The 27,025-nt window shown below is 40.7% G+C and overlaps 2 protein-coding genes across 3 annotated transcripts in view; one reads left to right on the top strand and one right to left on the bottom strand.

Moving 5' to 3' along the window:
• Window positions 1-252: 252 nt before the first annotated feature.
• Window positions 253-5,526, top strand: LOC105498108 (CD1c molecule). 2 transcript variants are annotated; one of them, XM_011769961.3, is made up of 6 exons: window positions 253-900; window positions 1,904-2,170; window positions 2,834-3,115; window positions 3,342-3,620; window positions 3,958-4,048; window positions 4,201-5,526. In XM_011769961.3, the coding sequence occupies exons 1-6, from the start codon at window positions 843-845 to the stop codon at window positions 4,220-4,222; spliced, it is 999 nt and encodes a 332-aa protein (XP_011768263.1). In that variant the 5' UTR covers window positions 253-842; the 3' UTR covers window positions 4,223-5,526. The 2 variants fall into 2 exon arrangements, with proteins under 2 accessions (XP_011768263.1, XP_011768264.1); XM_011769962.3 differs by having other exon boundaries at window positions 258-900; window positions 1,907-2,170.
• LOC105498109 (T-cell surface glycoprotein CD1a-like) overlaps window positions 3,574-27,025 on the bottom strand; it is a 28,681-nt gene continuing 5,229 nt past the window's right edge. Inside the window, exon 5 of the mRNA XM_071082996.1 lies at window positions 3,574-3,662. Within this exon, the coding sequence (XP_070939097.1) occupies window positions 3,613-3,662 (50 nt within the window). The 3' untranslated portion in view covers window positions 3,574-3,612. The remainder of the gene's footprint in view (window positions 3,663-27,025) is intronic.

The following is a 27,025-nucleotide window of genomic DNA, read 5'->3' as shown; positions in this document are numbered from 1 at the left end:
AAACTCTTTGATAGAAGAGATTACATTGTTAATCTCTGTGTGTTTACATGCCTAGTAAGACACTGGTACCAACCATGTACTGTGTAATTTTTTAGTGAATGACTATACAGATTAAATGCAGTAGAAGGGCTTCTTTATATTTGTTATGGTTTTATTCATTCTGAATGGCTGCAATTTAATCTCTAAGGATAATGTAGAGTAAACTGTAGCTTATACAATTGTGCAGGGAAATCCAGGAAGATGTAAAAAACAAAGTATCCAATTTATAAAAGAATCAGTGAGAATGAGGAAATAAGAAAGATGGATGAAAGGGGTGAAACTGGAAAGAGAAAACTTTGAGGACATTCAAAAGGGGGAAAGAAAGAGTGGAGTGATGAGAAGAGGGGACACTATGGAGAGTGGAGGCAAATTTAAGTGGAGAAACTGGAAGAATTGTGATCTATTAAAACAAGCAGGAACCAGAAAAAATGATGTGGTTTCTCCTTTTTATCTTACAAATGACATGCAAAAATCCAGAAGGACGAAGTGACTTTTCAATGCCGCACACCACTTTGTCTAAGGCAGTTGAGGAAGGGAAGTAGATATGTTGGAGCTTAGCCTAGTGGCAGAGCAGCTGGAATCCTGAGAGAAGAGAGTAACTTTAGATCAGGGCAGGTGGGGAAATGAGAGATTGAGTAGGAGGCCCAAGGTTGAGGGAAGCAGATCTTCTTAGTTGCTATCAGTGGCTGATGGGGAAGATTGTTGGTATAAGGAAGTCAGAATATAGATACAGAAGGATAAGTTTGCTAAGAACAGAGATCAGCAAGCAACTTTTCTGAGAGAAAGAAACATCTGCAAATGACATGCTGTTTCTGCAGTTTCTGTTGCTAGCTGTTCTCAGTGGTGGTGACAATGCAGACGGTAAGAACATCACCGTTAGCCACAAGGTTACATGTATCTGGGTAGAGTGTGGTGGGCTTTCCCAAGATGGATCAGTGGAGATGCCAGAATGCTTGCCATCTGAGCGTACCTGTCTCCAGGTCCAGTTTACTCTTTTGGAGGATGGTGGCAGAGCATGGGCTCTGTGTAAGGAAAATGTTATAGTAGTGCTAAAGTAGTCATTAACATTTTTCTGTGGTAACTGGTTCACTTTCCATTTCCTCTCCATTTTCTGTTAAAACAAGCAGGGCCCAGGAAAATGATGTGGTTTCTCCTTTTTATGCTACAAGTAACAAGCAAAGTCTAGAGGGATGAAGCAAGCCTTCAATGCCACACATCACTTTGTCTAAGGCAGTTGACGAAGGGAAGTAGATATGTTGGAGCTTAGTGGGAGAGCAGCTAAAATCCTGAGAGAAGAGAATAACTTTAGTTCAGAGCAGGTGGGGAAATGAGAGATTGAGTAGGAGGCCGAAGGTTGAGCGAAGCAGATCTTCTTAGTTGCTATCAGTGGCTGGTGGGGAAGATTGTCTGTTGGTAGAAGGAAGTCAGAATACAGATACAGAGGATAAGTTTGCTAAGAACAGCAACAACTTTTCTGAGAGAAAGAAACATCTGCAAAGGACATGGTGTTTCTGCAGTTTCCGCTGCTAGCTGTTCTCCCAGGTGGTGACAATGCAGGTAGTATGAACATCTCTGTCAGCTGCAAGGTTACATGTATCTGGGTAGAGTGTGGTGGGCTTTCCCAACATGGATCAATGAAGATGTCAGAATGCTTGCCATCTGAGCATACCTGTCTCCAGGTCTAGTTTACTCTTTCAGAGGATGATGGCAGAGCATGGGGCTCTGTGTAAGGAAAATGTTATAGCTACAGTAGTCATTAACGTTTCTCTGTGGTAACTGGTTTACCTTGCATTTCGTATCCATTTTCCTTGCCTCTCTCTTTTTTTTGTTTTCCTTACACTACTTGCCCTCCTTCCACCAAAAGCAGCCCAGGAACACGTCTCATTCTATACTATCCAGATCTTATCATTTGCCAACCAATCCTGGGCACAAAGTCAGGGTTCAGGATGGCTGGATGAGTTGCAGACTCATGGCTGGGAGAGTGAATCAGGCAGAATAATTTTCCTGCACACCTGGTCCAAGAGCAACTTCAGCAACGAAGAGTTGTCAGACCTAGAGTTGTTATTTCGTGTCTACTTCTTTGGATTAACTCGGGAGATTCAAGACCATGCCAGTCAAGATTACTCAAAATGTAAGTTCAATCAACTAAATTATGGGAGTTCTTTAGAATGTTCTATTTATGGGAAATATTCTCCACTAATTTCTGGGCCATTTCCCATTATCCCATCCTACCATAAAATTCTGCATACATGAACCTTTTAAAGGATATTTCTGATGTTGACTCCCTCAAATTTCCTAGGCTCTTGCTATTTTTGGAATTTTTTTTTTCTTGTGCTTTGTTATCTTCCCCCTGTGGTCTCCCTCTGTATCCTACAATCCAGAGGCACACAGCTGTCCCACTCTGTGCTTGACTTTTAAAATAAAATCTATTCCCCCATTCAATTTCTTCAAAGATCTATGTCCACAGTTCAACGACCATTATGACCAATTTCATGCATCATGGAATGCTATCCTCTCACCTCCCTCACACAGGCTCCCACTTCACCCTCTATCCTATATTATGTGGCTCACCTATCATTTTTCTACATCTTCCTCAGCCACTTTTTCGTGTTAATTCACGGCATTTATCTCTTATTGTCCCCCTTCCCTATCCCCAGCAATTTTTCTCTCTTGTTTCTAATTAAATATGTCTTTGGTTTACTCTCACATCCACATAAAGCTTTTTTGCAGGTTTTTATACTGTTGTTTTCACTTTTTTGTTTGAAGTCTTTTTCTCATTTTTCCCTTCCTCCAGATCCCTTTGAAGTACAGGTGAAAGCAGGCTGTGAACTGCATTCTGGAAAGAGCCCAGAAGGCTTCTTTCGGGTAGCTTTCAACGGATTAGATTTACTGAGTTTCCAAAATACAACATGGGTGCCATCTCCAGATGGCGGGAGTTTGGCTCCAGGTGTCTGTCATCTACTCAATCATCAGTATGAAGGCGTCACAGAAACAGTGTATAATCTCATAAGAAGCACTTGCCCCCGATTTCTGTTGGGTCTCCTGGATGCAGGGAAGATGTATCTGCACAGGCAAGGTCAGTAGTTTCAGCCCCTTCCTCTAAGATTTTTCTATTCACGTCTTGCCCCTTCTGCTCCCACCCTTCAAACTCAGGACAAGAAAGAGGACAAGAAGCAGAGGGGTTGCTGGGTAATCATTTCTTAGAGGCAAGAAAAAGATAACTGTGCATATTCATGTGAATGTGTGCATGTGGATGTAAGCTGTAAGTTTCTTCATCAGAATACTTTTTCTGCTGTCTGCAGTGAGGCCAGAGGCCTGGCTGTCCAGTCGCCGCAGCCTTGGGTCTGGCCGTCTGTTGCTGGTTTGTCATGCCTCCGGCTTCTACCCAAAGCCTGTTTGGGTGACATGGATGCGGAATGAACAGGAGCAACTGGGCACTAAACACGGTGATGTTCTTCCTAATGCTGATGGGACATGGTATCTTCAGGTGATCTTGGAGGTGGCATCTGAGGAGACTGCTGGCCTGTCTTGTCGAGTGAGACACAGCAGTCTAGGAGGCCAGGACATCATCCTCTACTGGGGTAAGATTGGAGGTTGGAAGTGTAGGTAGGTGATTCTTGAGCCTAGAGGGTAAGGGAGAGGAAATTTTGAGGATGGCAGACCTAGATGAGGGATTGTAGGAAGAAATGTAGAGAGTAATTTAAAGAACAGTGGAGTAAGACCTGAGGGATATATGGATACTAGAGATTTAAGGGGAAATGAGGAATCCTTCCTTGAGTAAGTTTGGGAATAGAGTGACTGAAATAGGAAAACTGATGCAACTCATCCAATGCACATGTTAAGTAAGGAAATCAATAGATGGAGTAGAATCAACAGTGAGTTTAAAATGGCATCCATGTATCTTTCCAATATGTGCAGGACACCACTTTTCCATGAATTGGATTGCCTTGATAGTGCTGGTGTCCTTGGTGATTCTAATAGTCCTTGTGTTACGGTTTAAGAAGCACTGGTGAGTTTTTTGTATTTCCTCCTCTCCTCCCAGTTTCTTATTTCACATTCTATTTTTAACTCTCTTAGCTTTTCTCTGTTGACTACTCCACCTTATCCTCAGTCACCACCTCCAACTTATTCAGGGTTTCTCCCATTCCTGTTCCTTCACAGCTCATATCAAGACATCCTGTGAGACTCTTCCCCCGACTCCACCGTTGTAATAAGAACCCAGCAACCCAGGAGCCTAGTACAACATAGTGATGCCATCCTGTCGACTCTCCATTTAAATGGTTTCTCTTTCTGCCTGATAAACATTTTTTTAATATAAATCAAATTATAATTTAGAATGGTTTTCTTGGAATGTCCACTTTTTAAAATAGCACTCAACCTTCAAAGCCCATTTCTAAGGTCATTTCCTCCAGCGATCTTCCTTGACCCATAATGAACCAAGAGAGCCCCTCAACTGCTATGTGCATACAATACTTCCTACCCTGTGTTGCAGCTACTTGGGTCTTTCACTTCACATTTTTAAGCTTTTTGGAGGGCAAGGATCATGATAAATGTGCCTTTCCTGCATATGATGTTTTCAGTGAAACACAAAACAAAACACCACATCTAAGTTGGATTAACTGTCATCTTGGCAATTTTTCTCATTATATTCCTTCCCAATGCTGTTGTAGCGTTTGAAATACTTATGCTTCTCTTTTTGTTTAAATGCTTCACACCTAGCAGATAAGTTCCACTCTCCTTTAGCTCCCTCATTTTCTCCTTAAACATTTAAGGAAAAGTGCAGCCTTGTGCCTGGATACACTTATTTTCTAAACACAGAGAATTACAAATGCAAATAGAAAGACAGAGAGTGCAAGTTATGTGTGATGATTAGTGGTTTGCAGTTACGTCACAGAATACTTAAGAAAGAGGAACAAGAGACTTGGTCCTCAGGGTTGGAGTGGGATCAAGGCAACTGTTGTGCTGTATATGCAAGACAAATTTCCTAAAGCACTGTGCTATCGGAGATAGCCTTGGCTAAACTTTAGTCTCTTTACGTTTCATTCACTAATTCAACTAATATTTTTTGGGTACTGAGTTGAGACAGGCACATACAGCTTCTAAACTGGCGGCAGGTAAAACAAATGAGATTGTGTCCACTCTCCTGAAGTTGCAATGTTTGCTTCCTCAATCTGTCCATGTTTCTTTTTTATTGTTTTCATTTTTTTATTTCTTTCAACAATTTTAAATATATTTTATTGATGTATAATTTATAGTAAAATTTGAGTCTTTAAGTATACAGTTCCATTTATTTTGATAATTACATAAGCCCATGTAAACAAAATCACAATTAAGATATTAAATGTCATAACCCCTCATACCTGTTTGTAGTCAAGCATACCACCAACCTGGCATTCTTGCAACTACTGATACACTTTATGTCACTTAAGCTTAAACTTGTATTTTCTATGATTTTATTAAGATAGAAATAAACATACCTACTTGGTATTGGCTTTTTTTCTTCAATTTAGCATATGGTTGTAAGTAATCCATGCTGCTCAGTGTATTAGTAACCATTCTTTCTATTGCTGCATAGAATTCCACGTATGGATATTTTTGGAGGAGGAGGTGCCTTCCCAGATCTGGCAGGGCCTTTGTCTCCTTGTGCCCACTCACCCAGCTTGGGTCCTGCTTCCATTGCTCATTTCCTTGGCTCCAGGAGACCCTAGGTGACTCTGCTGCACCCTTAGTCACCTTGTGACCTACAGGTACTGAGAGATCAATAGAGAGGATGCTAGGACACCCAGGAAACTGGGATATAAAGCCAAAAGTATATAAAATTAAACTTAGTTTTGAGAGAAGAGACAAGACGGATGACTAGATGCAGCCAGGAAGAGCTTCTCCCACCAAGAGACAAGATCATCAAGAAGAACAGTATACTCTGAGAAGATCATTGGAAAGAAGGCATTGAGAGTGGATAGAGGGAGAATGCAGACCCTGGGCTGAAGAGGGGAAGAAGCTGAGAACCCTATACAGGGTTGCCAAACACTAGGACTTGTTCCTGGTCCTCAGTGGCTTCTAGGGAAGGGGTTAGTTAAATAGGCATGAAGTGGTCCACTCTAACCATGAACCTCTGGATTCCTAACTGCAGGAGACCCCCACGACCCACACAGACATTTGAGTTGGCAGGGAGAGCTACTTGCAGAGTTGGCAGGGACAGGACTCCAGCTTCTGTGGAACCCAGAGAGTTTGGTGTGAGAACAGCTACAGTGGAGCATGGTTAGGGATGTCCATTCCCCAAGGCTTGCCATATTCCTCTAGGTGGCTTTGACCCTTTTGTTGACTATCAGACCTGGACAGAACGGGGCTACCATGCTATTTGAATGGGGCTAGACTGATCTAAGTCCCCCAAAACTCCCATGTCTGCTGGCCTCTCCCAGTATCCCTGCCTGTCTGTACCTGCTTGCAGCACAGCCTCAGATGCTCAACTGAGGCAGTTCTCAGAGACCACTGCTATAGGTCTTTCACTGGCTGACCCTGCCAGACCACCAGAGAGCTTCTGCCACTGGCCTCTCATCAGCATGCACCTGCTTTCAGCACCCGCAACTGCTTTGCTGCCATGCACACATAGACATCACTGCCTTGCTACCACTTTTGTGCACACATACATGGAGATCTCATCACTGCTGCCCTGTCCCCACTAGCCCACATGCATGCATGTACCCTGCCACACTGTCATCCCTGGTGTACATGTGCATGGACCTTGCCACCCTGCTGCCTCACCACCGCCAGCATGTGCGTGAGTGTGGACCCCAACATGCCACTGCCCCACTGCTGCCAGTACATGCATGTGAGAACAGATCCCCACTGCCACTGCTCTTATGAAATACTTTTGCTGGGACCCCCCTGCCCCGTTCCGCCATAGGAGTGTTGTTGCTAGTGGACTGGGTACACCTTGGACCCTCCAGTGAAGCAGGTGCTCAGTCTCAAGGGGCCAAAGAACAAGGTTCTGGGCCTGGTCCCAGGCCCTCAGGCTTAGAGCACATAGCCCAGGAGTGCTGAGCTGAGCCATGGTCCCCTGAAATTGTCAAGAAATGAAGCTAGCTCACTGAACCAAACTTATACCATAGTCAAACCCTCAAGTGCATCAAAGAATATAAAAGCTTAAAGCCCCATTAAAAGGACAGCAACTGTAAAGGTTAAAGGAACATCAGCCCACATAGATGAGAAAGAACCAGTGGAAGAACTCAGACAGCTCTAAAAGTCAGAGTGTCTTCTTACTTCCAAATGAACACACTAGCTCCCCAACAATCATTCCTAACCAGACTGAAATGGCTGAGATAATAAACATAGATTTTAGAATCTGGATGGCAATGAAAATCATGAGATTCAGGAGAAAGTTGAAATGGAATCTAAAGAATTTAAGGAATCTGGTAAAATAATACAATAACTGAAAGACAAAATAGCCACTTTAAGAAAGAACTAAACTGATTTGATGGAGCTAAAATTTCACAAAATAATTTTATAATACAATTGGAAGTACTAAAGGCAGAATAGACCACACTGAAGGAAGAATCTCAGAGCTTAAAGACCAGTTCTTCTAATTAACTCAGTCACACAAATAAAGAAAAAGTAATACAGAAGGATAAACAAAATTTCAGAGAAATATGACATTATGTAAAGAGACCAAACATATACTCACTGATGTCCCTGAAAGACAGAGAGAGAGAGAGTATGTGCAAACAATTGAAAACATATTTGAGGATATTGTCCATGACAATTTTCTCAACTTCACTATAGAGGTCAACATTCAAATTCAAGAAATTCGGAGAACTCCTTAGAGATACTATACTAGACAACCATCCCCAATTACACATAATAATCAGATTATCCAAGGTCAATGTGAAAGAAAAAAATACTAAAGGCAACCAGAGAGGAGGAGTAGGTCACCTACAAAGGGACCCCAATCAAGCTAACAGCATATCTTTCAGCAGAAACCTTAGAAGCCAGAAGACATTGAAGGCCTATATTCAGCATCCTTAAAGAAAAGAAATTCTGACCCAAAATTTAATATCCAGCCCAAATAAGATTTCTATGTGAAAGAGAAATAAAATTCTTTTCAGCCAAGCAAATGCTAAGGAAATTTATTACCACCAGACCTGCCTTACAAGAAATCATTAAGGGAGTGCTAAATATGGAAATAAAAAGACCCTTACCAGTCACCACATAAATGCACTTAAGTAAACAGACCAGTGACACTATAAAGGAACTGCACAATCAAGTCTACACAGCAACCAGCTAACAACGATGACAAAATCAACTTCTCACTTATCAATATTTACCTTGAAGGTAAATGAGCTAAACACCCCACTTACAAGGCACAGAGTGGCAAGTTGGATAAAGAAACAAGACCTGGCCTCATGCCTGTAACCCTAACACTTTGAGGCTAAGGCAGGCAGATTGCTTGATCCTGTGAGTTTGAGACCAACCTAGGCAACATGGCAAAACCCTATCTCTACACACACACACACACAAATACAAGAAAATTAGCTAAGAATGGTGGCACATGCCTGTAGTCCCAGCTACTTAGGAGGCTGAGGTAGGAGGATCACCTGAGCCTGGGGAAGTGGAGGCTGCAGTAAGTTGTGATCATCCCATTACACTTCAGCCTAAGTGACAGAGCAAGATCCTGTCTCAAAAAAAAAAAAAAAAAAATAGGCCGAGCGCGGTGGCTCAGGCCTGTAATCTCAGCACTTTGGGAGGCCGAGACGGGCGGATCACGAGGTCTGGAGATCCAGACCATCCTGGCTAACATGGTGAAACCCCGCCTCTACTAAAAATACAAAAAACAAAACAAAACAAAACAAACAAACAAAAAAACCTAGCCGGGCGTAGTGGCGGGGGCCTGTAGTCCCAGCTACTCGGGAGGCTGAGGCAGGAGAATGGCGTGAACCCGGCAGGTGGAGCTTGCAGTGAGCCGAGATCGCCCCACCGCACTCCAGCCTGGATGACAGAAGGAGACTCCATCTCAAAAAAGAAAAAAAAGAAAAGAAATAAAAAAAGAAAAAAAGAAAAGAAAAGATAAAAGAAACAAGATCTACCTGTTGTCTTCAAGAGACCCATCTCACATGCAAGGACACCCATAGGCCAAAACTAAAGGGATGGTGAAAAATCTGTCAAGCATACAGGAAAGAAAAAAGAGCAGGGGTTGCTATTTTTATTTCAGACAAAATAAACTTTAAACCAACAACTATCAAAAAGGACAAAGAAAAACTATTTAATGATAGAGGGTTGAATTTAATAAGACTTAGCTATCCTCAATGTATATGCACCCAACACAGGAGCACACAGGTTCATAAGACAAGTACTTAGAGACCTACAAAGAAGCTTTGGTTATCATAGAATAATGGTGGTAGACTTCAACACCCAGCTGACAGCATTAGATAGATCATCAAGGCAGAACACTGATAAAGGTATTTGGAACTTAAACTTGACACTTGACCAAAAGGACCTAATAAACATTGACAGAACACTCCACCCAAAACCAAAAGAATATACATTCTTCCCTTCTGCATATGTTGCATACTATAAGATTGGCCACATGCTGAGCCATAATTTTTTAAAATTATACTTTAAGTTCTAGGGTACATGTGCACAATGTGCAGGTTTGTTCCATAGGTATACATGTACCACGTTGGTTTGCTGTGCCCATCAACTCATCATTGACATTAGGTATTTCTCCTAATGCTATCCCTCACCCAGCCCTCCAGCCCCTGAGAGGCCCTGGTGGGTGACGTTCCCTGCCCTGTGTCCAAGTGTTCTCATTGTTCAATTCCCACCTATGAGTAAGAACATGCAGTGTTTGGTTTTCTGTCCTTGTGATAGTTTGCTCAGAATGATGGTTTCAAGATTCATCCATGTCCTTGCAAAGGCATGAACTCATCCTTTTTTTATGACTGCATAGTATTTCATGGTGTATAGATGCCACATTTTCTTAATCCAGTCTATCATTGATGGACATTTGGGTTAGTTCCAATCTTTGCTATTGTGAATAGTGCCACAATAAACATATGTGTGCATGTGTATTTATAGTAGCATGATTTATAATCCTTTGGGTATATACCCAATAATGGGATCACTGGGTCAAATGGTATTTCTAGTTTTAGATCCTTAAGGAATTGCCACACTGTCTTCCACAATGGTTGAACTAATTTACACTCCAACCAACAGTGTAAAAGTGTTCCTATTTCTTCACATCCTCTCCAGCATTTGTTTTTTCCTGACTTTTCAATGATCACCATTCTAACTGGTGTGAGATAGTATCTCATTGTGATTTTGATTTGCATTTCTCTGATGACCAGTGATTATGAGCATTTTTTCATGTGTCTATTGGCTGCATAGATGTCTTCTTTTGAGAAGTGTCTGTTCATATCGTTTTCCCACTTTTTGATGTTTTTTTTTTTTCTTGTAAATTTGTTTGAGTTCTGTATACATTCTGGATATTAGCCCTTTGTCAGATGGGTAGATTACAAAAATCTCCTCCCATTCTGTAGGTTGCCTGTTCACTCTGGTGGTAGTTTCTTTTGCCATGCAAAAGCTCTTTAGCTTAATTAGATCCCATTTGTCAATTTTGGCTTTTGTTGCCATTGCTTTTGGTGTTTCAGACATGAAGTCCTTGCCCATGCCTATGTCCTGAATGGTATTGCCTAGGTTTTCTTCTACGGTTTTTATGGTTATAGGTCTAACATTTAAGTCTTTAATCCATCTTGAATTAATTTTTGTATAAGGAGTAAGGAAAGGATCCAGTTTCAGCTTTCCACATATAGCTAGCCAATTTTCCCAGCACCATTTATTAAATAGGGAGTCCTTTCCCTATTTCTTGTTTTTGTCAGGTTTGTCAAAGATCAGATGGCTGTAGATGTGTGGTATTATTTCTGAGGACTCTGTTCTTTTCCACTGATCTATAAATCTGTTTAGGTACCAGTACCATGCTCTTCTGGTTACTGTAGTTTCATAGTATAGTTTGAAGTCAGGTAGCATGATGCCTCCAGCTTTGTTCTTTATGCTTAGGATTGTCTTGGCTATGCGGGCTCTTTTTTGGTTCCATATGAACTTTAAAGTAGTTTTTTCCAATTCTGTGAAGAAAGTCATTGGTAGCTTAATGGGGATGGCATTGAATCAGTAAATTACCTTGGGCAGTATGGCCATTTTCACGATATTGATTCTTCCTATCCATGTGCATGGAATGTTCTTCCATTTGTTTGTGTCCTCTTTTACTTCATTGAGCAGTGGTTTGTAGTTCTCCTCGAAGATGTCCTTCACATCCCTCATAAAGTGGATTTCTTTTATTCTCTTTGTAGCAATTGTGAATGTGAGTTCACTCATAATTTGACTGTTTATCTGTTACTGGTGTATAGGAATGCTTGTGTTTTTGTACATTGATTTTGTATCCTGAGACTTTGCTGAAGTTGCTTATCAGCTTAAGGAGATTTTGGGCTGAGATGATGGGGTTCTCTAAATATACAGTCACATCATCTGTAAACAGGGACAATTTGACTTCCTCTTTTCCTAATTGAATACCCTTTATTTCTTTCTCTTGCCTGATTTCCCTGGCCAGAACTTCCAGCTCTATGTTGAATAGGAGTGGTGAAAAAGCGCATCCTTGTCTTGTGCCGGCTTTCAAAGAGAATGCTTCCAGTTTTGCCCATTAAGTATTATATTGGCTGTGTGTTTGTCATAAATAGCTCTTAGTATTTTGAGATACGTTCCATCAATACGCAGTGTATTGGGAGTTTTTAGCATGAAGGGCTGTTGAATTTTGTCGAAGGCCTTTTCTGCATCTATTGAGATAATCATGTTTTTTTTTTTTTTGTTAGTTTTGTTTTTGTGATGGATTACGTTTATTAATTTGCATATGTTGAACCAGCCTTACATCTCAGGGATGAAGCCGACTTGATCATGGTGGATAAGATTTTTGCTGTGCTGCTAGATTTGGTTTGCCAGTATTTTACTGAAGATTTTTGCATCAATGTTCATCAGGGACATTGGTCTAAAATTCTCTTTCTTTGTGTGTGTGTCTCTGCCAGGCTTTTATCAGGATTATGCTGGCCTTAAAAAATGAGTTAGGGAGGATTCCCTCTTTTTCTCTTGATTGAAATTGTTTCAGAAGGAATGGTACCAGTTCCTCTTTGTACCTCTGGTTAGAATTCTGCTGTGAATCCGTCTGGTCCTGGACTGTTTTTGGTTGGTAGACTATTAATTATTGCCTCAATTTCAGAACCTCTTATTGGTCTATTCAGAGATTCAACTTCTTCCTGGTTTAGTCTTGGGAGGGTGTATGTGTCCAGAAATTTATCCATTTCTTCTAGATTTTCTAGTTCCTTTGTGTAGAGATGTTTATAATAATCTCTGATGGTAGTTTGTATTTTTGTGGGATTGGTGGTGATATCCCCTTTATTATTTTTTATTGCATCTATTTGATTCTTCTCTCTTTTCTTCTTTATTAGTCTTGCTAGCAGTCTATGAATTTTGATGATCTTTTCAAAAAACCAACTCCTGGATTCATTGATTTTTTGAAGGTCTTTTTGTGTGTGTGTGTCTCTATCTCATTCAGGTCTGCTCTGATTTCAGTTATTTCTTGCGTTCTGCTGGGTTTTGAATGTGTTTGCTCTTGCTTCTCTAGTTCTTTTAGTTGTGAGGTTAGGGTGTCGATTTTAGATCTTTCCTGCTTTATCTCGTGAGCATTCCGTGCTATACATTTCCCTCTACACACTGCTTTAAATGTGTCCTGAAGATTCTGGTACATTGTTTCTTTGTTCTCGTTGGTTTCAAAGAATATCTTTATTTCTGCCTTCATTTTATTATTTACCCAGTAGTCATTCAGGAGCAGGTTGTTCAGTTTCTATGTAGTTGTGTGGCTTTGATTGAATTTCTTTTTTTTAAATTTTTTTATTATACTTTAAGTTCTAGGGTACATGTGCATAACGTGCAGGTTTGTTACATATGTACACTTGTGCCATGTTGGGGTGCTGCACCCATCAACTCGTCAGCACCCATCAACTCGTCATTTACATCAGGTTTAACTCCCAATGCAATCTCTCCCCCCTCCCCCCTCCCCATGATAGGCCCCGGTGTATGATGTTCCCCTTCCCGAGTCCAAGTGATCTCATTGTTCAGTTCCCACCTATGAGTGAGAACATGCAGTGTTTGGTTTTCTGTTCTTGTGGTAGTTTGCTGAGAATGATGGTTTCCAGCTGCATCCATGTCCCTACAAAGGACACAAACTCATCCTTTTTTATGGCTGCATATATTCCATGGTGTATACGTGCCACGTTTTCTTAATCCAGTCTGTCACTGATGGACATTTGGGTTGATTCCAAGTCTTTGCTATTGTGAATAGTGCCACAATAAACATACATGTGCATGTGTCTCTATAGCAGCATGATTCATAATCCTTTGAGTATATACCTAATAATGGGATGGCTGGGTCATATGGTACTTCTAGTTCTAGATCCTTGAGGAATCGCCATACTGTTTTCCATAATGGTTGAACTAGTTTACAATCCCACCAACAGTGTAAAAGTGTTCGTATTTCTCCACATCCTCTCCAGCACCTGTTGTTTCCTGACTTTTTAATGATCGCCGTTCTAACTGGTGTGAGATGGTATCTCATTGTGGTTTTGATTTGCATTTCTCTGATGGCCAGTGATGATGAGCATTTTTTCATGTGTCTGTTGGCTGTATAAATGTCTTCTTTTGAGAAATGTCTGTTCATATCCTTTGCCCACTTGTTGATGGGGTTGTTTGTTTTTTTCTTGTAAATTTGTTTGAGTTCTTTGTAGGTTCTGGATATTAGCCTTTTGTCAGATGAGTAGATTGCAAAAATGTTCTCCCATTCTGTAGGCTGCCTGTTCACTCTAATGGAAGTTTCTCTTGCTGTGCAGAAGCTCTTTAGTTTAATTAGATCCCATTTGTCAATTTTGGCATTTGTTGCCATTGCTTTTGGTGTTTTAGACATGAAGTCCTTGCCCATGCCTATGTCCTGAATGGTATTACCTAGGTTTTCTTCTAGGGTTTTTATGGTATTAGGTCTAACATTTAAGTCTCTAATCCATCTCGAATTAATTTTCATCTAAGGAGTAAGGAGAGGATCCAGTTTCAGCTTTCTACTTATGGCTAGCCAATTTTCCCAGCACCATTTATTAAATAGGGAATCCTTTCCCCATTTCTTGTTTCTCTCAGGTTTGTCAAAGATCAGATGGCTGTAGATGTGTGGTATTATTTCTGAGGACTCTGTTCTGTTCCATTGGTCTATACCTCTGTTTTGGTACCAGTACCATGCTGTTTTGGTTACTGTAGCCTTGTAGTATAGTTTGAAGTCAGGTAGCGTGATGCCTCCAGCTTTGTTCTTTTGACTTAGGATTGTCTTGGAGATGTGGGCTCTTTTTTGGTTCCATATGAACTTTAAAGCAGTTTTTTCCAATTCTGTGAAGAAACTCATTGGTAGCTTGATGGTGATGGCATTGAATCTTTAAATTACCCTGGCCATTTTCATGATATTATTCTTCCTATCCATGAGCATGGTATGTTCTTCCATTTGTTTGTGTCCTCTTTTATTTCACTGAGCAGTGGTTTGTAGTTCTCCTTGAAGAGGTCCTTTACATCCCTTGTAAGTTGGATTCCTAGGTATTTGATTCTCTTTGAAGCAATTGTGAATGGAAGTTCATTCCTGATTTGGCTCTCTGTTTGTCTGTTACTGGTGTATAAGAATGCTTGTGATTTTTGCACATTAATTTTGTATGCTGAGATTTTGCTGAAGTTTCTTATCAGCTTAAGGAGATTTTGGGGTGAGACAATGGGGTTTTCTAAATATACAATCATGTCATCTGCAAACAGGGACAATTTGACTACTTCTTTTCCTGACTGAATACCCTTGATTTCTTTCTCTTGCCTGATTGCCCTAGCCAGAACTTCCAACACTAGGTTGAATAGGAGTGGTGAGAGAGGGCATCCCTGTCTTGTGCCAGTTTTCAAAGGGAATTTTTCCAGTTTTTGCCCATTCAGTATGATATTGGCTGTGGGTTTGTCATAAATAGCTCTTATTATTTTGAGGTACGTTCCATCAATACCGAATTTATTGAGCGTTTTTAGCATGAAGGGCTGTTGAATTTTGTCAAAGGCCTTTTCTGCATCTATTGAGATAATCACGTGGTTTTTGTCTTTGGTTCTGTTTATATGCTGGATTACGTTTATTGATTTGCATATGTTGAACCAGCCTTGCATCCCAAGGATGAAGCCCACTTGATCATGGTGAATAAGCTTTTTGATGTGCTGCTGAATCCGGTTTGCCAGTATTTTATTGAGGATTTTTGCATCCATGTTCATCAGCGATATTGGTCTAAAATTCTCTTTTTTTGTTGTGTCTCTGCCAGGGTTTGGTGTCAGGATGATGTTGGCCTCATAAAATGAGTTAGGGAGGATTCCTGCTTTTTCTATTGATTGGAATAATTTCAGAAGGAATGGTACCAGCTCCTCCTTGTACCTCTGGTAGAATTCAGCTGTGAATCCATCTGGTCCTGGACTTTTTTTGGTTGGTAGACTATTAATTATTGCCTCAATTTTAGAGGCTGCTATTGGTCTATTCAGGGATTCAGCTTCTTCCTGGTTTAGTCTTGGGAGAGTGGAAGTGTCCAGGAAATTATCCATTTCTTCTAGATTTTCTAGTTTATTTGCATAGAGGTGTTTATAGTATTCTCTGATGGTAGTTTGTATTTCTGTGGGGTCAGTGGTGATATCCCCTTTATCATTTTTTATTGCATCTACTTAATTCTTGTCTCTTTTCTTCTTTATTAGTCTTGCTAGCAGTCTATCAATTTTGTTGATCTTTTCAAAAAACCAACTCCTGGATTCATTGGTTTTTTGGAGGGTTTTTGTGTCTCTATCTCCTTCAGTTCTGCTCTGATCTTAGTTATTTCTTGCCTTCTGCTAGCTTTTGAATGTGTTTGCTCTTGCTTCTCTAGTTCTTTTACTTGTGATGTTAGAGTGTCAATTTTAGATCTTTCCAGCTTTCTCTTGTGGGCATTTAGTGCTATAAATTTCCCTCTACACACTGCTTTAAATGTGTCCCAGCGATTCTGGTATGTTGTATCTTTGTTCTCATTGGTTTCAAAGAACATCTTTATTTCTGCCTTCATTTCGTTGCATACCCAGTAGTCATTAAGGAGCAGGTTATTCAGTTTCCATGTTGTTGAGTGGTTTTGATTGAGTTTCTTAGTCCTGAGTTCTAGTTTGATTGCACTGTGGTCTGAGAGACAGTTTGTTATAATTTCTGTTCTTGTACATTTGCTGAGGAGTGCTTTACTTGCAATTATGTGGTCAATTTTGGAATAAGTGTGATGTGGCGCTGAGAAGAATGTATATTCTGTTGATTTGGGGTGGAGAGTTCTGTAGATGTCTATTAGGTCTGCTTACTTCAGAGATGAGTTCAATTCCTGGATATTCTTGTTAACTTTCTATCTCGTTGATCTGTCTAATGTTGACAGTGGGGTGTGGAAGTCTCCCATTATTATTGTATGGGAGTCTAAGTCTCTTTGTAAGTCTCTAAGGACTTGCTTTATGAAGCTGGGTGCTCCTGTATTGGGTGCATATATATATTTAGGATAGTTAGCTCCTCCTGTTGAATTGATCCCTTTACCATTATGTAATTGGACTTTTTTGTCTCTTTTGATCTTTGATGGTTTAAAGTCTGTTTTATCAGAGACTAGGATTGCAACCCCTGCTTTTTTTTGTTCTCCATTTGCTTGGTAGATCTTCCTCCATCCCTTTATTTTGAGCCTATGTATGTCTCTGCATGTGAGATGGGTCTCCTGAATACAGCAGACTGATGGGTCTTGACTCTTTATCCAGTTTGCCAGTCTGTGTCTTTTAATTGGAGCATTTAGTCCATTTACATTTAAGGTTAATATTGTTATGTGTGAACTTGATCCTGCCATTATGATATTAACTGGTTATTTTGCTCATTAGTTGATGCAGTTTCTTCCTAGCCTCAATGGTCTTTACATTTTGGCATGTTTTTGCAATGGCTGGTACCGGTTGTTCCTTTCCATGTTTAGTGCTTCCTCAGGGTCTTTTGTAAGGCAGGCCTGGTGGTGACAAAATCTCTAAGCATTTGCTTATCTGTAAAGGATTTTATTTCTCCTTCACTTATGAAACTTAGTTTGGCTGGATATGAAATTCTGGGTTTAAAATTATTTTCTTTAAGAATGTTGAATATTGGCCCCCACTCCCTTCTGGCTTGTAGAGTTTCTGCCGAGAGATCTGCTGTTAGTCTGATGGGCTTCCCTTTGTGGGTAACCCGACCTTTCTCTCTGGCTGCCCTTAACATATTTACCTTAATTTCAACTTTGGTGAATCTGATAATTATGTGTTTTGGGGTTGCTCTACTTGAGTAGTATCTTTGTGGTGTTCTCTGTATTTCTTGAATTTGAATATTGGCCTGCCGTGCTAGGTTGGATAAGTTCTCCTGGATGATATCCTGAAGAGTGTTTTCCCACTTGGTTCCATTCTCCCCATCACTTTCAGGTACACAAATCAAACATAGATTTGGTTTTTTCACATAGTCCCATATATGCAGAATTCACCCATCTTCTGCGTCAGTCACGCTGGGAGCTGCAGACTGGAGCTGTTCCTATTAAGCCATCTTGGGGGATGTCGCAATTTTCAACACATTAAAAAAACCAAAATCATACCAACCACAATCTTGCATCACAGCACAACAAAAATAGAAATCAAGATCAAGAAGAGCTCTCAAAAACTACTATTAAATAGCAATTAAACAATTTCTGGTCCTGAAAGACTTTTGGATAAACAATGAAGTCAGAAATCAAGAAATTGTTCTAACAAATGAAAACAAAGTTACTGCATGCCAGAATCTCTGATACAAAACTAAAACAGAGTTAAGAAGTTAAGAGGAAAGTTTATAGCACTAAATGCCCACATCAAAAAGTTAGAAAGATCTCAAATCAGTAACGTAATCTCACATCTAAAGGAACTAGCAAAATAAGGAAAAAAAAAAACCCCAAAGCTAGTAGAAGATAAGAAATAACCAAATTCAGAGCTGAACTAAATAAAACTGAGACACAAAAACTATATAGAAGATAAACAAAACAAAAAATTGGTTATTTGAAGGAATAAATAAAATTGGTAGACCACACGCTAGAATAATACCACCCTGTGAGGTGTGGGGTGTCAGACTGCCCCTATTGGGGGATGTCTCCCAGTTAGGCTACTCAGGGGTCAGGGACCCACTTGAGCAGGGAGTCTGTCCCTTCTCAGATCTCAACCTCCGTGTTGGGAGATCCACTGCTCTCTTCAAAGCTGTCAGACAGAGTCGTTTGTGTCTGCAGAGGTTTCGGCTGTGTTTGTTATTGCCCTGTCCCCAGAGGTGGAGTCTACAGAGGCAGGCAGGTTTCCTTGAGCTGCTGTGAGCTCCACCCAGTTCGAGCTTCCCAGCAGCTTTGTTTACCTACTTAAGCCTCAGCAATGGCGGGCGCCCCTCCCCCAGCCTCGCTGCTGCATTGCCGGTAGATCACAGACTGCTGTGCTAGCAATGAGGGAGGCTCCGTGGGTGTGGGACCCTCCCAGCCAGGTGTGGGATATGATCTCCTGGTGTGCCTGTTTGCTTAAAGCGCAGTATTGGGGTGGGAGTTACCCGATTTTCCAGGTGTTGTGTGTCTCAGTTCCCCTGGCTAGGAAAAGGGATTCCCTTCCCCCTTGCGCTTCCCAGGTGAGGCAATGCCTCCCCCTGCTTCAGCTCTCGCTGGTCGGGCTGCAGCAGCTGACCAGCACTGATAGTCCGGCACTCCCCAGTGAGATGAACCCAGTACCTCAGTTGAAAATGCAGAAATCACCAGTCTTCTGTGTCGCTCGCGCTGGGAGTTGGAGACTGGAGCTGTTCCTATTTGGCCATCTTGCTCCGCCCCCCCTCGCCTGTAGTTTTTCTTATTTTATTTTATTTTTTTGAGAAAGGGTTTCACTCTGTCCCCCAGGCTGGAGTGCAGTTGCACAATCACATCTCACCACAGCCTCAACCCCCTGGGCTTGGGTGATCCTCCAACCTCAGCCTCCTGAGTAGCTAGGACTACAGGCGCCCACCATCATGTTTCATTAATATTTGTACTTTTTTTAGAGACAAGGTTTCATCAGGTTGACAGGCTGGTCTTGAACTCCTGGGCTTAAGTGATCCACCCTCCTTGGCCTCCCAAAGTGCTAGGATTACAGGCATGAGCCACCACTTCTGTCCTGTAGTTTTCTTTTTTGTTTTTGGTGTATCATCTAGTTTTTACGTCAGGTTAATGAATGTTAGTCTCAAATAATAAGTCTGGACAAATTTACCCTTATCCACTTTTTGGGGGATAGTTTGAGAAGAATAGGCATTAGTTATCTGTAAAATATTTGGTAGAATTCAGCATCAAGGTCGTCAGCTCCTGTGCTTTCTTTAATGGGAGACTTTAAACTATTGTTTCAATCTTGTTACTCATTATTGGCCTGTTCGAATTTTCTGTTTCTTCATGATTCAATCTTGTGGTTGTATGAGTCCAGGCATTTATCTATTTCTTCTAAGTTTTACAATTTGCTTTCATGTAGTTGTTCATAATGGTCTCTTATGATCCTTTGTATTTATATTGTATTATTTGTAATGTCTCCTTTTACATCTCTGATTTCATTTTTTTGATTCCTCTCTTTTTTCTTAATTTGTCTAGTTAAAAGTTTGTCAGGTTTTGTGTTTGTTTTTGTTTTTGATTTTTGAGACAGAGTCTAGCTCCGTTGCCCAGGATGGAGTGCAGTGGCACAATCTTGGCTCACTGCAACCTCTACCTCCCAGGCTCAAGTGATTCTCCTGATTCAGCCTCCCTAGTAGGTGGGATTACAGGTCCCTGCCACCACACTCAGCTAATTTTTGTATTTTTAGAAGAGATGGGGTTTCACCATATTGGTCAGGCTGGTCTCGAACCCTAATAAGTGATCCACCCTCCTTGGCCTCCCAAAGTGCTGGGATTACAGTTGTGAGCCACTGTGCCTGGCCAAGTTTTTTATCTTTTGAAAAAGTCAACTCTTCTTTTGTTATTCTTTCGTGTTGTTTTTTAAGGCTCTATTTCATTTATTTCTGTTTATACATTTATCGTTGCTTCTCTTCTACTAGTTTTGGCTTGATGTTGTTTTTCTAGTTCCTTAAGGTGCAACATGAGGTTATCTGAAATCTTTCTACTTTTTAAATGTAAGCCTTTATTGCTCTATGCTTCCCTCTTAGAAATGCTTTTGTTATATTCCATAGGTTTTTGTGTGTTGTGTTCCCATTTCCATTTTTCTCACGAAATATTAAAATTTTCTTTTTGAATCTTTTTTTCACTGAACCACTGGTTGTTCAGGTGTATGTTGTCTAATTTCGATGTGTTTGTACAGTTTCCAAAGTTCCTGCTCCTATTGATTTCTAGTTCTATACCACTATTGTTGGAAAAACATTTTTTGATTTTTAATTTTTGAATTTGTTAAGACTTTTACTGTGGCTTAACATAAGATATATCCTGGAGAATGTTCCATGTACTGTGGAGAAGAATGTGTATTCTGCAACTGCTGGATAGAATGTTCTTTAAACATCTATTAGATTCATTCAGTCAGGAGTTCAGTTTAACTCTTATTTTTATTGATATTCTGTCTGGATGATCTGTTTATCACTGAAGATAGGACGTTCAAGTCTTACACCATTATTGTATTTTACTCTATCTCTCTCTGTAGGCCTATTAGCATTTGCTTTATATATTTGTATGTCCAATTGTTGGGTACATATATATTTATAATTGTTATATTCTCTTTCTGTATTGACCCCTGTATCAGTATGAAATTAGCATAGTTGTCTCTTTTTACAGTTTTTTATTTGGCTTAAAGCCTATTATGTCTGATATGAGTACAGCTACTTCTGCTCCATTTTGCCTTCCATTTGCATGGAATATCTTTTTTTATCCCTTCACTTTCAGTCTATTTGTGTTCTTCTGGGTGAAGTGAGGCTCTTATAGGGAGCATATAGTTGAGTCTTTTAAAAAATCAATTTGGCTACTGTATGTTGTTTAATAGGAAAATTTAATCCATTTACATTCAAGGTAACTACCAATAGGTAAGGACGTACTACTGACATTTTATTACTTCTTTCCTAGTTATTTTGTAGATCCTTTTTTTTTTGTTTTGGAGACGGAGTCTCGCTCTGTCGCCCAGGCTGGAGTGCAGTGGCCGGATCTCAGCTCACTGCAAGCTCGGCCTCCCGGGTTTACGCCATTCTCCTGCCTCAGCCTCCTGAGTAGCTGGGACTACAGGCACCCGCCACCTCGCCTGGCTAGTTTTTTTTGTATTTTTTAGTAGAGACGGGGTTTCAACGGGTTAGCCAGGATGGTCTCGATCTCCTGACCTTGTGATCCGCCCATCTCGGCCTCCCAAAGTGCTGGGATTACAGGCTTGAGCCACCGTGCCTGGCCCTTCCTTCTTTTCTACCACTCTTGCTATATCCTTTTGTGGGTAAGTGACATTCTCCAGTATTATGTTTTGATTCCCTGCTTTTTATCTTTAGTATATGTATCATAGGTTTTACTTTGTGGTTATCAAACGGCTTTGAAATACATATTTTGTTTATACCGAGTTGTTTTATTTTATTTTAAAGTTTCCTACTTTTATTTTAAGTCCAGGGGTACATGTCCAGGATGTATAGGCTTATTGCATAGGAAAACGTGTGCCATGGTGGTTTACTGCACAGATCATTCCATCACCCAGGTATTAACCCCAGCATCCATTAGCTATTCTTCCTGATCTTCTCCCTCCTCTCATCCACCACACTCAGGCCCCAGTGTGTGTTGCTCCCCACTACGTGTCCATGTGTAACAAGTTATTTTAAGCTAATAAGAACTTAACTTTGATCAGAAAAGAAAGGAAACAGAAGATGGCCAAATAAGAACAGCTCCAGTCTCCAGCTCCCAGCCCGAGTGACACAGAAGATGGGTGATTTCTGCATTTTCAACTGAGGTACTGGGTTCATCTCACTAGGGAGTGCCGGACAATTGGTGCTGGTCAGCTGCTGCAGCCTGACCAGCCAGAGCTGAAGCAGGGTGAGGCATGGCCTCACCTGGGAAGCACAAGGGGGAAGGGAATCCCTTTTCCTAAACAGGGGAATTGAGACACACAACTCCTAGAAAATTGGGTAACTCCCACCCCAATACTGTGCTTTACCAAGGGTCTTAGCAAACGGCACACCAGGAGATTATATTCCACACCTGGTCGGGAGGGTCCCACGCACAGGGAGCATCCCTCATTGCTAGCACAGCAGTCTGTGATCTAATTGCAAGGCAGCAGTGGGGCTGGGGGATGGGCGCCCACCATTGCTGAGGCTTAAGTAGGTAAACAAAGCCGCTGAGAAGCTCGAACTGGTTGGAGCCCACCACAGCTCAAGGAGGCCTGCCTGTCTCTGTAGACTCCACCTCTGGGGACAGGGCATAGCTAAACAAACAAACAAAAAAAGCAGCAGAAACCTCTGCAGACACAAACAACCCTGTCTGACAGCTTTGAAGAGAGCAGTGGATCTCCCAACACGGAGGTTGAGATCTGAGAATGGACAGACTGCTGGCTCAAGTGGGTCCTTGACCCCTAAGTAGCCTAACTGGGAGACATCCCCCACTAGGGGCAGACCGACACCACACACCTCACACGGTGGGGTACACCCCTGAGACGAAGCTTCCAAAGCAAGAATCAGACAGGTACACTCGCTGTTCAGCAATATTCTATCTTCGGCAGCCTCTGCTGCTGATACCCAGGCAAACAGCATCTGGAGCGGACCTCAAGCAATCTCCAACAGACCTACAGCTGAGGGTCCTGACTGTTAGAAGGAAAACTAACAAAGAGGAAGGACACCCACACCAAAACCCGATCAGTACATCACCATCATCAAAGATCAGAGGCAGATAAAACCACAAAGATGGGGAAAAAGCAGGGCAGAAAAGCTGGAAATTCAAAAAATAAGAGCGCATCTCCCCCTCCAAAGGAATGCAGCTCATCGCCAGCAATGGATCAAAAGCTGGACGGAGAATGACTTTGACAAGTTGAGAGAAGGCAGCTTCAGTCCATCAAACCTCTCAGAGCTAAAGGAGGAATTATGTACCCAGCGCAAAGAAACTAAAAATCTTGAAAAAAGAATGGAAGAATGGATAGCTAGAATAATCAATGCAGAGAAGGCCATAAACAATCTGACAGAGATAAAAACCAAGACACGAGAAATACATGACAAATGCACAAGCTTCAATAACCGACTCGATCAACTGGAAGAAAGAGTATCAGCGATTGAGGATCAAATGAATGAAATGAAGCGAGAAGAGAAGTCTAAAGAAAAAAGAGGAAAAAGATATGAACAAAGCCTTCAAGAAGGCTTATTTGCCTTCATTGAGGCAATAATTAATAGCCTGCCAACCAAAAAGAGTCCAGGACCAGATGGATTCACAGCCGAATTCTACCAGAGGAGAATTTGGTAGAACTCCTCCTACAAGGAGTAGCTGGTACCATTCCTTCTGAAACTATTCCAATCAATAGAAAAAGAGGGAATAATCCCTAACTCATTTTACGAGGCCAACATCATCCTGATACCAAAGCCTGGCAGAGACACAACAAAAAAAGAGAATTTTAGACCAATATCCCTGATGAACATCGATGAAAAAATCCTCAACAAAATACTGGCAAACTCAATCCAGCAGCACATCGAAAAGCTTATCCTCCATGTTCAAGTGGGCTTCATCCCTGGGATGTGAGACTGGTTCAACATACGCAAATCAATAAACATAATCCAGCATATAAACAGAACCAAAGACAAAAATCACATGATTATCTTAATAGATGCAGAAAAGGCCTTTGACAAAATTCAACAGCGCTTCATGCTAAAAACTATCAATAAATTCGGTACTGATGGAACATATCTCAAAATAATAAGAGCTATTTATGACAAACCCACAGCCAATATCATACTGAATGGGCCAAAACTGGAAGCATTCCCTTTGAAAACTGGCACAAGACAGGGATGCCCTCTCTCACCACTCCTATTCAACATAGTGTTGGAAGTTCCGGCTAGGAAAATCAGGAAAGAGAAAGAAATCAAGGGTATTCAGTTAGGAAAAGAAGAAGTCAAATTGTCCCTGTTTGCAGATGACATGATTGTATATTTAGAAAACCCCATCATCTCAGCCCAAAATCTCCTTAAGCTGATAAGCAACTTCAGCAAAGTCTCAGCATACAAAATTAATGTGCAAAAATCACAAGCATTCTTATACACCAGTAACAGACAAACAGAGAGCCAAATCATGAATGAACCCTCATTCACAATAGCTTCAAGGAGAATGAAATACCTAGGAATCCAACTTACAAGAGATGTAAAGGACCTCTTCAAGGAGAACTACAAACCACTGCTCAGTGAAATAAAAGAGGACACAAACAAATGGAAAAACATACCATGGTCATGGATAGGAAGAATGAATATTGTGAAAATGGCCATACTGCCCAAGGTAATTTATAGATTCAATGCCATCCCCATTACGCTACCAATGACTTTCTTCACAGAATTGGAAAAAACTGATTTAAAGTTCATACGGAACCAAAAAAGACCAAGACAACCCTAAGCCAAAAGAACAAAGCTGGAGGCATCACGCTACCTGACTTCAAACTATACTACAAGGCTACAGTAATCAAAACAGCATGCTACTGGTACCAAAACAGAGATATAGACCAATGGAACAGAACAGAGTCCTCAGAAATAATACCACACATCTACAGCCATCTGATCTTTGACAAACCTGACAAAAACAAGAAATGGGGAAAGGATTCACTATTTAGTAAATAGTGCTGGGAAAATTGGCTAGCCATAAGTAGAAAGCTGAAACTGGATCCTTTCCTTACTCCTTATACGAAAATTAATTCAAGTTGGATTAGAGACTTAAATGTTAGACCAAAAACCATAAAAACCATAGAAGAAAACCTAGGTAATACCATTCAGAACATAGGCCTGGGCAAGGACTTCATGTCTAAAACACCAAAAGCAATGGCAACAAATGCCAAAATTGACAAATGGGATCTAATTAAACTAAAGAGCTTCTGCACAGCAAAAGAAACTTCCATCAGAGTGAACAGGCAACCTACAGAATGGGAGAAAATTTTTGAAATCTACTCATCTGACAAAGGGCTAATATCCAGAACCTATAAAGAACTCAAACAAATTTACAAGAAAAAAGCAAACAACCCCATTAAAACGTGGGCAAAGGATATGAACAGACATTTCTCAAAAGAAGACATTCATACAGCCAACAGACACATGAAAAAATGCTCATCACTCGCTGTCAGAGAAATGCAAATCAAAACCACAATGAGATACCATCTCACACCAGTTAGAATGGTAATCATTAAAAAATCAGGAAACAACAGGTGCTGGAGAGGATGTGGAGAAATTGGAACACTTTTACATTGTGAGTGGGACTGTAAACTCATTCAACCATTGTGGAAAACAGTGTGGCGATTCCTCAAGGATCTAGAACTAGAAATACCATTTGACCCAGCCATCCCATTACTGAGTATATACCCAAAGGATTATAAGTCATGCTGCTATAAAGACACATGCATGTGTATGTTTATTGCGGCACTATTCACAATAGCAAAGACTTGGAATCAACCCAAATATCCATCAGTGACAGATTGGATTAAGAAAATGTGACACATATACACCATGGAATACTATGCAGCCATAAAAAAGGATGAGTTTGTGTCCTTTGTAGGGACATGAATGCAGCTGGAAACCATCATTCTCAGCAAACTATCGCAAGAACAGAAAAGCAAATACCGTATGTTGTCACTCATAGGTGGGAATCGAAAAATGAGATCACTTGGACACAGGAAGAGGAACATCACACACCGGGTCCTATTGTGGGACAGGGTAGTGGGGAGGGATAGCATTAGGAGATATACCTAATGTAAATGACGAGTTAATGGGTGCAGCACACCAACATGGTACATGTATACATATGTAACAAACCTGCATGTTGTGCACATGTACCCTAGAACTGAAAGTATAATTAAAAAAATAAATAAATAAAAGAGCCCTTACCTGCCGGGGAAAGGGCAGAAAGCCCTGCTGCCTTAAGGCACAGGTGAAAACCCTAAAGTAATTGAAGTCTTGCTATGGATATCTTGACAAATACTACCATCTGGTATCAATAGTCAATCCTCATTATCCAAAAATGTTACTTTTGCTAATTTGTCTACTTGCCAAATTTTATGTGTAGCCCCTAGATATATATTCATAGCACTTTCACAATCATTCATGAATATGTGCAGAGAGGTACAAAATTTGAGTCCCTCAAAGAACTTGTTTCTAAGGTAGAAAAAGGTGGTGCTCTGTCGTCACGTTCCAGCTCTCACACAGTAAACAAGCGTCCTTTTTGTAGTCTATATAGTGCCAACTTTTTCACATTTTTGTGTTTTTGGTTGGTGATTTCACAATCTTAAATGGCTCCCAAGTGTAATGCTTAAGTGTTGTCTCATTTTCCTAAGCATAAGAAGGCTGTGACATGCCTTACAGAGAAAAATGTGTGTGTTACATAAGCTTTGTTATAGTTACATGGCTGTTGACAATGAATTCAATGTTAATAAATCAACAGTGGAGTACATGCAGGAAAAGGGGGAGGAAATTCACCCATCTGTAGGTGAAGTTGCTTGGGAAAGTAACATTTATAATGCTATGCTGAACATATGGGAAAATAGCTACATTTGTGGATTTATGAAATGACAACCATTTTTTTAAAGTATAGTGGACAGCAGTGTTGTGAGGCTGAAAACCAAAGAAATTTATGATCATGTTAACCAAGGTCAGGAATACACTAAACACTTCTTAGATAGTGTTTATTATATGGAAATACTGCATACAATGAATTAATTATAAATA

Source organism: Macaca nemestrina, chromosome 1 (assembly GCF_043159975.1).
Source record: "Macaca nemestrina isolate mMacNem1 chromosome 1, mMacNem.hap1, whole genome shotgun sequence".
In the NCBI taxonomy this organism is placed as follows: domain Eukaryota; kingdom Metazoa; phylum Chordata; class Mammalia; order Primates; family Cercopithecidae; genus Macaca; species Macaca nemestrina.
The sequence above is the reverse complement of the archived record's forward strand: the minus strand, read 5'-3'. Positions and strand labels throughout refer to the sequence as shown.